The sequence below is a fragment of the Spermophilus citellus genome (genome assembly GCF_964194105.1).
Source record: "Spermophilus citellus genome assembly, chromosome: 13".
NCBI lineage: Eukaryota > Metazoa > Chordata > Mammalia > Rodentia > Sciuridae > Spermophilus > Spermophilus citellus.
In genome coordinates this window covers 58,428,670-58,438,538 of record NC_138193.1, presented here as the reverse complement: position 1 = coordinate 58,438,538, position 9,869 = coordinate 58,428,670, and the positions used below count along the sequence as shown (strand labels likewise).

Sequence of the window (9,869 nt, the reverse complement as noted above, 5' to 3'; positions counted from 1 at the left end):
AAGAAAGTGAGGATGAGGAAGTTTCTGGTTTTACAACAGTCAGTAGGTACATTAAGGAGAAAAATCAAAGCAGGTTTAGCAAACAGCAAGCAGGACAAGGAATCCGGGCAAAGAAGCTTTGCTCTTGCCAAAGTTTCCAGGATGCAAGATAAAAGGCAATCAGCTTTGCAAATGTCTGGCTTTCGTTTTCTTTTTTTCTTCACCTTCTAACCTCAAATCTAGGGACAAAAATATTAATTATGTCTCTCTGCTAGCCCTATAATTGGAGCTTGTAAAGAGGGCCATTTTTCTTGTTGAACATGCTATTCTGTTCAGACTTTAATTATTTTCCTCATTCACATTGGCATTAAATACTTGATTCCATTATTTGCTATTCAATTCAACAAATATTTACTGCATACTGGTTATTTGCCAGATACTGCTAAGTACTCCAGGAGGTATAAAGATGAATAATATATCAGTACCATAATCCATTCATTCGTTCATTTAACATATGTAACTTTCAGTATCTCCTTTGCGTGGGAGTACTGAGAACAGCAGAGAACAAAACAGAATCTCTAACCTCATGGAGTTTACAGCCAAGTGGCATCAATGTGCAATTTGAAGACCTGCTCACACAACTATATGAATACGTATAACACCACAAAAATATAAATAGAAAAAGTAAAGTACAAGAAGAGAACTAAAAATGTTTCCAAAGAAGAGAGCACATTTGGCTGTGAGTGAAGCAAAGATGGGGGAAAGGGGCTGCTGTTCAAATTTAGCTTGAAGAAGAAAGAAGGGAAAGAAGTAGAATAGGGAACCTCCAGGAATGGACCTAGGCATGGAGTTAGGAAAGCATAGGCTATGTATGTGGGAAAGTGGAGCATCTGGAATGGGTTGCAAATAAGTAGAAGGCAGGGAGGCAAAGGTTAATGGCAACCGAGTCATGAAAATGTTTGCAGGACTTTTGAGAATTTAAATGGTGAGATTGGAAGAATTTAAGAATGGATTAGAAGACAGAGGAGAGTATGTAGTGGGGAAGTGGGGGTGCTTTCTAAACTTTCTTTGAGCCAAAACTCTAGCCAATCCCTAAAAAACAAATGCCAAATGTCTTCTTTGATATAAGGAGAATAACTAAGAACAGAATAGGGACGAAGAGCATGAGAAGAAGATTAACATTAAACAGGGATGAGAGGTGGGAGGGAAAGGGAGAGAGAAGGGAAATTTCATGGAAATGGAAGGAGACCCTTAGGGTTATACAAAATTACATACAAGAGGAAGTGAGGGGAAAGGGAAAAAAACAAGGGGGAGAAATGAATTACAGTAGATGGGGTAGAGAGAGAAGATGGGAGGGGAGGGGAGGGGAGGGGGGATAGTAGAGGATAGGAAAGGCAGCAGAATACAACAGACACTAGTATGGCAATATGTAAATCAGTTGATGTGTAACCGATGTGATTCTGCAATCTGTATACGGGGTAAAAATGGGAGTGCATAACCCACTTGAATCAAAGTGTGAAATATGATATATCAAGAACTATGTAATGTTTTGAACAACCAACAATAAAAATTAAAAAAAAAACTCATTCCTCAGTGATATTCCATGGTTTGACTTTATTGGTGAAATATTCCTCTTTGCATGGTACATGACTATTGGTCTTTGCAGAACTGAATGCAGATTTCAATATGCAATCGAATCATTATTTATTAGCAAACTTACATGCCAGTACTCTAACAAGTACTCAGATATCATTATAATAATAATAATTTCATTTAAGAATAACTTCATTTACATAAGGCATTTGATTGTGAAGCTATCCCAACACTATGCCATTACTCAAAAGATGACAAGGGTGACCCTACAGGCTGATCCTCCTGGAGGACATTTGAAGAGAGGAATTAAATGACTGCCCTCCAGTTAACAACAGATGTCAAATAGTAGGGACCTCAGAGGTGATGGGTTGTCAGTCGTAGCTTTTTAATTCCTTGAGGTCTTATCTCTCTATCTTCCTTCCTTTTGGAACTCTGTTCTCTTTTTGTTTGGATTCCCTCCATTTCAGATCTTTCCAGGACTGGAGGCTCATTTGGAACCACCTGCTGGTTCTCTCACTATGATACAGCTTCCTTTAACTCTGGATCCTTCACTCCTTACACCTGAACTTAGGGCAAGAGGCATGGCACTTGGTTGTCTGCAACTTGAATGACTCTTGGTTTCTTTCCATTTGCATCAAGAGAGACTCCAACAAAATTAGTTGCTCAACATAGTTTCTGAAAAACAGAAAACTATATATAGGGACATAAAAGCAGATCATTTGTTCCACCGGGATCCTTGCTCTTTTAATCTATGTTCTGAAGCTAACAAACTCCAAAAGGCCTTACATTTGGTGGGGGAACTGCCCATAATTAGAAACTTCAAGGTCCAGAAACTCAAGTTCAAATTTTAGCTCTGCAATAATAGATCTGATTAATGCAGAGTTGGAAATTGAACTTAGTTCATGTATACTTGTTAATCTATTGACTGCATATCCTCATTTGTAAAAATGGATTAGCATTTACTATTCTTCCTAACCCATAGAGTTGTAATAAAGAGCAAATAAAATCATGACTATGAAGTTGATTTATAAGTTGTAAGGTGATTTATACATCCTTTTGATTTTCTAAGAATCACCATCCTTCCTGATTCCTACAAAGTTTTCATTAGCGAATCCACATGACAATTCATGATCCCTTCTTCCTTCAAAATTTGATGGCTCTATTAAGCTTCTCACAAACTCCCTGGGCTAAAATAAAAATGGTTTAACTTTTATTTCTCCCTTATTGTCATTACCTATTTAGAGACATAGCACATCACTTTTTGTTAGTCTCTAAAAGTTATCCTTTTAATCCATTTTACTTACTTAGTCAATAATGGTTGAATATATCATTTGTACATTTTGAAAGTACTGAGAGCAATGGAGATATGAGTATGATATTATCTGAGCTCTGGATGACCATGTCCATCTATTCAAAGTACCTATGGCCAATTGCATTAAGTAAGGACTGAGCTGCCTATCTTTCCTCTTGGATCACTCCAGTGCCAGCCTCACCTGATTAGCTCTTCTTCTCTCATAAAAAAAATATCTGTTTAGTTCTCACCTTAAGGTATTTGATCCAGGTCACTGGGCCACCACATCAGAACTTAAGGAAAATGAAGACAATGTGTGAAAAGTCCTAAATTGGTGCTTAACTTGTTACATGAATGTCATGGTTCCCCATGTATCAAGGGTTCTGGACCGGTCAAAGTGTCCTTTATGGAAAAAAAAAAAAACACCCTGAAATGAAAGCTGGGAGGGGAGAGTCCTATAATGAGAACAAAATTTCAGAATATCAGGAAAGTCAACCAGAGGCGGATGTTGGAAGAGGTGAACTTAGGTCAGCTTGTTGGGTGGGCAGAGGGCAGTGCAAACCATGTGCTTTGGGGTTTGGATGAAGAGCTGGACCAGATTGATTTTCAACCAGTTTAATCTTAATTGAACTCAGTCTGCCTCTTTGGGCTTCATAAGGTTTCTCCCAACCACCCTGTTATTAAACATAATAATTTAAAAAAAAACTTCAGAAATTGACAAGTAGAAACAGTGAGCTCATTGATTGTGTATCTGGGTCATTTTGTGCAGGTCTACTGTTTGTAATCCTTACCTTAGCAGTTAAGGTCATGGATATGCCAGCCCACAAGGCCTCCTTCATTTCCTATGTTTGCCTTGGAACCGGTGGTGGTATCAGGAAGAAAGGAAAATACTTAGATGAACTCAAAGAAAAGTGATAAGTATAATTACATAAACTTTCTCTCTCTCACAAGTGGTATTTGGATCATGGTTAGGTACTCCCACATACCCTTATCATGGCAATAGTTGCAAAGTCTAGGGCTATATAAACCAGATTTAGAATTAAGTGGGACATACAAAATCCTATTATGAAAGCAGTTGCACAAGGTCTGAGAGAGAGAGAGAGACAACATGAAACACCTTGTAAGTACATTTTCTAATTTTAAATAAGTAGTTTTACCCTCGGAACATAAAATAGCCAGTGAGAAGTTCTCCTCTACCCTACTGGACTCTTCCAATTAAATCCAAATAGAATTTTCAAATCTTATTTTGGCACATACCATTCTGGTTTTTTGTTTTGTTTTTTGTACTGAGGATTGAACCCAGGGGTGCTTAACCACTGAGCCACATCCCCAGCCCATATGTAGAGAGAGGCAGGGTCTTGCTCAGTTGCTAAGTGCCTCTCTAAGTTGCTGAGGCTGGCTTTGAACTTTTGATCCTCCTGCCACAGCCTCCTGAACCGCTGGGATTATAGGCATGCATCACTGGGCTTGGCTACCATTCTGTTTTTTAGTATCTGAAAGAAGAGTCTTCACCAAGGAAACTAATAACCAATTTCTTAAGTTTCAGGACTCTTTCGGCATTGGGTAGGTGCATATTTTAAGGTCCTGTCTTCCTGAGTCTATCTTATTTACAAATTGCCAGTACAGGAAATCTTCAGATGTATATTATATATGGCATCAGTAATTTTGTCATCTGCATCTCCATTATCTCCTTGACTGACCTCACCACACTATGATTACTGTTCGTCGATTAGCTATTTACTTCTTCTTCAAAGACATATCTCACCTTTTACTGTAGGAATTGCCCCTGGAGTATTTCATGGGCTGTCCTGGGGATGGGGGATAGGGGCAGTGCCTGTCAATTCCAGCTGATGTGGAAGTGCACTTGAGCCAAGTGAGTCTGAATATATCAGATAATGAGCTGTGGAATATAGGGAAGGGTTCATTGCTGCATTTTCTCACCCTAGCCTATTGCCACCCCCAACTAATTCTCTTTCACTTCTTCTCTGATGCCTGAAATACCTGTATGGCAAGCCAGGCCACACAGAAAGGAAATGATCAGCAACCAGTATTTTAAGAACTGGTCACATTTGAATACAATCTATTCAAAATAAGGTAAAAATAACTGGTGATTGGTCTTTTATTTTTAAGCAAGCTGAGAGAATCCAGAGGAAAGGAAATCAATAGGATATCTGTTTCTAAGTGGGTGCATAGGGCAAGGCAGGACCAAAAATGTAATTTGGGGTTTGGATAACGATCTAGACCAGTGGCTGGAAGTAGAGAAGAAGGTGCAGCTAAAGGAGACGGAGGCCTGGAATTGTGACTACTATTACATTTGGCCTAGGATGGCCCTACCCTGTGTGCAGATTGTTAGGCAATCTGACAGACCCTGTATGCAGGTATGTCAGATTGCCTAATATTCATCCCAATGATTGATTGCAGAAGCAAACCAGTAAGTGTTTTTGAGTGAATGATAAAGCTTTGCCTCCTGAGAAGCCAGAATACCCCATTCAACCATATTGAACTTGTCTCCTGATACACACTGGAGCCCTGTGGGCATGAGAGACAGTGAAAATTATAAATCATTTTAAGGAGGCTCTGCCCCAGCAGTGCCTTAGACTGTGGACTGTCATCTGAAGTTAAAGAAAAAGTGCATTGATATTTGTTCCCATTTCAGACTGCATCTTCCATACTCGTGGTCTTCTTCCTAACTCCATCTCTGGCCCTCAGGGTAAGTAGAGTGAAGAGGGTCCCATCTGTCTAGTCCCCTTTGGGCAGAAATATTTCCAAGGTGATAATCAGAGTGACATCCCTCAAATTTCATATGGGTAACCCTTCAACTTACAGAATACTCTGGGCTTTTGACTCTTCTCACTGTTGCTTGGTTTTCTCTAGAACATCAGTGACAGCCATCCTCTGGATGGATCTGTTGGGACCCAACTCATCCATATCAACGCCTTCCGAGGTATGGTCAGCATCCGAGACAACAATGTTTTGAGTCAATGGGATGGAATCTTGGACTACAAGAATGTAAGATGTGAAACGCATTCATTACAATGCCACAGGAAGCCTTGTCTGGTCCCAAATGTAGCTCAATGCTTTTCCAGAGAGAAGAGGACACTGTCTTCATTTGCCTTCTCCAGGTTTAGGTCCTCAATAGAAATGCATGCCTTTAGGTAAGGGACCAGCTTTACTGAAGGTGCAGTGTCTTCTTTATGAGCCAGAGAGTGTAGGAGACTGGTCTGGGGTTCCTGCATCCCTTTGGGTTTCTGTGAGTTGTTGACTGTATGTGGCTGCCAAAATCCTAAGAAGGCCACGTAAAGAACCCTCATGTCTTGTAACTGAGATATGCTATGAAAGTTATTTTGTCTTGACTCCAGGTTTTATTGTCTATTTCTAAAGAAGAGCAATGTATTTCTTTCTTTTCTTTTCTTTTTTTTTTTTTTTTTTGAAATCTGGCTGCACCTTGCCATCTCTTTGAGTACCAAGTGCTAGCAGAAAGAGGCAAGATCAGGAAGGGAGCACCCATGTCCTTGAGTTTGCTCTCTTACAGAAAAGCACCTTCATCTCAGGAATCTCATTCTGCCTTGTGGGCCTTAGTTGCCATATCTGCAAAACAGCTTCAACAACTGCCTTGCCACCCTGGCAGGGCTTTGAAGTAAAAGCTCACACTCTTCATGCCCTCTGCCATCCAGGCCTTCCCCCACCCACTTCTGTCACGTTCTCTCCAGCCACTCTGGACAGTTCAGGATGGAGCCCTCACCCCAGGCGTCCCCTCTACTCTCACCCATCCCCACCATGTTCTCTTTCCTGACCCTTCCTCCACTCTTCACCTAGCCCATTCCCGATTCCTTCTAGGAGACCTCTCTGGAATCCTCCTAGAGGGCACACAGTCTAGTGATCATCATCGATACTGAAAGCCATGGAAACTTTTCTTCAATAAAATATTCCACAGCTGCACACTCTACGGAGCACAGAAAGTCAACACCATTGCTGGAGAGGATTCACCGTGGGCCTTAGTCAGAGAAAGCTGCAAGAGTCTGCATCTCTAATCCATGTCTAGAGAGACCAAATGACAGGCCCAGGGCCATACAAAAGCGGATACCCAGGGCAGGCCTGGTGCTAGATTCTAAGTCTATTGGTCTGGATCCAGAACTCCTAATAGCCCTGTACCTTCAGCAAGTACTCAGTAAACTTGCCAATGCTCTCACAAGCAGCTAGCATCTCATTTCACCCTGTCATCTCCATGACAACACTGTAGGAATGGAGTCATTATTTCTGCTTTATGGATGAAGAAATTGATAAGCAGGGAGGCCACTGAGGACCCTAATGACTGCTGAGTGGCAGAACAGGACCTTCAACTGAATTGTTTTACCAGAGCTAACTCCCTGTGCTTCTGGGCCCACCTGTCTCTTAGTGGCTGCAGAGTGCCCCAGGGGATTCCTGGGGACTGAACCCTCTCTAGCAAAAATAGCAGGGGACAGTGCCACTAGGCCTGGAGAGCTGCAGGGCTTGGTATGCACTGCTACTGGTACTGGTGCTAACCTTTGCTCCATGTTCAGATCAGCACGCTGCTGGTGTGTTCTACACTACAGTCAGAACAGCTGGATGTCAGTCCCTGCAGAGAGTGGGTGCCTATTACTATTGTGACTGAATGAATAACATGTTTCTTCTGTGTTGCTTAAAGGCCCTCTTTGTGGCTAAGCTGTTTAGCGTGATGGCCTGTGTTCTTGCCAAGATGGACCAAGCAATCTTCCCAAGTTTGGATGACATTAGCATGGCCCTAGGCAGGCAGGTAAGTGTGACCAAGTCGCTCTGGTCCCCTCCTACCCTGGTGTTTTCCAGCTTACCTCTAATCTCCTAGGACAATTCTATGCACAAGGAGTGACTTAGTTCATGCTTGCTCTTAATGCCCATGAAATTACAACATTATACAAATGGCCTCTTCAAGTCAAATTATAACTGAATCAACGAAAATTTCTTGCAGTGACCACCTTTCAATATTTGTATTCATCAAAGGGTTCATGCTACATGGTAGTGAATGTGAGTTGTCGACTGTAAATATCAGAGTGACTTAATATAATGTTCACATCACCTTACCTTCTGTCTTTCCCTTCCCACCACCAAACAATACACAAGTATTGACTTTAAATGAAAATGAGCCCAAGACTGCTGAATCTGTCTTCCTTAACCACTGAAATGACAAGAATTGTTAAGATAAGTTAAAAACCAGCAAGAAGTCCTTTGAAATTCTTTGAAATCTACTCATTTGCTAAGAAAACTGCAGAGCACATTTGGAAACACTGGCAGGAAGGGTTCCTGACTTTGGGGAAAAAATAAAAATAGATTTCATGTCACATAAAAATAAAGCAACTTATATTCTTAGAAAAGTCTAAAATAGCCCATTGATTGAATTAACAAGAAAAAACATGTAAATGCAACAAATAATTTTTATCTACTCTATATTATCATCAGAGATGAGAAAGCATTAGAGAATGAAAGGAAGAGACAGGAAGTCACCACCAGGTCACTCAAACCTACAAATTTTTCTAGAGTAATGTCGCCTCCTTGTGGCTAGATGGGATATTGCTGTCTGAGACTGAACTCTAGGACAGGTTGGGTTCACAGCCTAGTTCTGTGCATTGAATCAAACACATCCTGTTGCCACTCACCTGAGGACCAGGGCCCCAGAATTTCATTTCTTCCTCCTTCTTGTTCCACCTCTATATGCTGTCTCACCATTTTAACATGCCACTTCTTTCAGGATTCCAGTCATTACCCATCCACCCACGGCCTGACCTACACTGTTTTACCCAGCCGGATCAAGAATTTAGCTCAGTATGGAATTCTCATCAAGGACCTGTGCAGAGATGTCCCCACCTACTTTGCTCATCAGCAGAAAAAAGGTGTGTTAACAAATCCAAGACCTTGGGAGAGTCAAAAGGTGCAGTATGGTGTTTAGGTCATTGGCATAATTTAGCGATAGTTGATTCCATTTCTTTGTGAGTGGTATAAAAATCACATGGCCCAGGATGTATTGCCCCTGCTGGCAGAGATGATTTCTTGACACTAGGAATCACTGAGAATGAGGAGCAGAGTTAGCTTCATCAGAAGGTCAAGGTCAGCTATCTCATCAAAGGGATTTGACAGTTGATGGATGTCCTCCCCTGACTCAAGGCTACATCATGCCCAAGCATCATGGAGTCTGTTGTGAGTTAGAGTCCCATTTGGGGTTCTCACTTCTTGTTCTCAAGAAGGCTGGAGAGGTAAGACCCAAATAGTTACAGACCACACTGGGAAAGGAACAACGCAGTGGTTGGCACCCCTTTTGGGGATGTGACCTCAGCTTGAAAAGCTACCAGATAAGATTTCATGATCTTCGCCCTAGTCTGTATATGACCAGGACACTTGTTCCTTTAGGCTATTGCCAGTCATTTATACCTTACTATAAGTTTACCAATGAAAAAGGATTCAGGAGAACTTGAGGGAGAGGCTAGAGGATTAAGGAGGATAGTTATGGGTCAGTAAAAGAAATAGAGAGATAGAGGCACTTATTGTCTTGGGAGGGGAGAAGGTAGAACCTTCCATTCCCAAGGTTCCACATCTCTGCTGAGCACCAGGTGCAGCTCATAAAATGCTTCTCTTTCTTTTTAAAGGTACTGCCCTGGCAGTCGACCCTACTTCCTGTTTTGCAATCCAGCTTCTATCTTTTATGGGACTCTCCATCTGTGGTGAGATTCCTGGACTCTGAACCTCCAGGTCAGCTGCATGAAGAGTGTACCCACTTGGCCTGGGCTGCTGGCCTGGGGCAGATACCTGGCCCAGTCTCTGCCTATGTGAAGCTGCTCATTTCAGATCTCCATCTTCTTTCTTTCAATCCAATACCCCATTCTGAAATCTGGGAAAATGGATATACCCTCTTTCTCTGGATTAGAACAATAAAGCTTCTTTCATTACTGATCTAGCAGATGGGCCCTACCTGTCTGCACTGTCCTCTCAACATTGCAAGCCACGTGCAACCTAGAAA

General features: G+C 41.6%; 1 protein-coding gene across 1 annotated transcript; it reads left to right on the top strand.

Annotated features, from left to right (window-relative positions):
* Positions 1-5,187: 5,187 nt before the first annotated feature.
* LOC308632792 (gastrokine-3-like) lies at positions 5,188-9,593 on the top strand (the record flags this gene model as incomplete). Its single annotated transcript, XM_081265152.1, has 6 exons — positions 5,188-5,241; positions 5,520-5,573; positions 5,738-5,872; positions 7,530-7,637; positions 8,607-8,748; positions 9,499-9,593. 6 exons carry the CDS (start codon positions 5,188-5,190, stop codon positions 9,591-9,593), a joined length of 588 nt encoding a protein of 195 aa, XP_081121278.1.
* Positions 9,594-9,869: the final 276 nt, after the last annotated feature.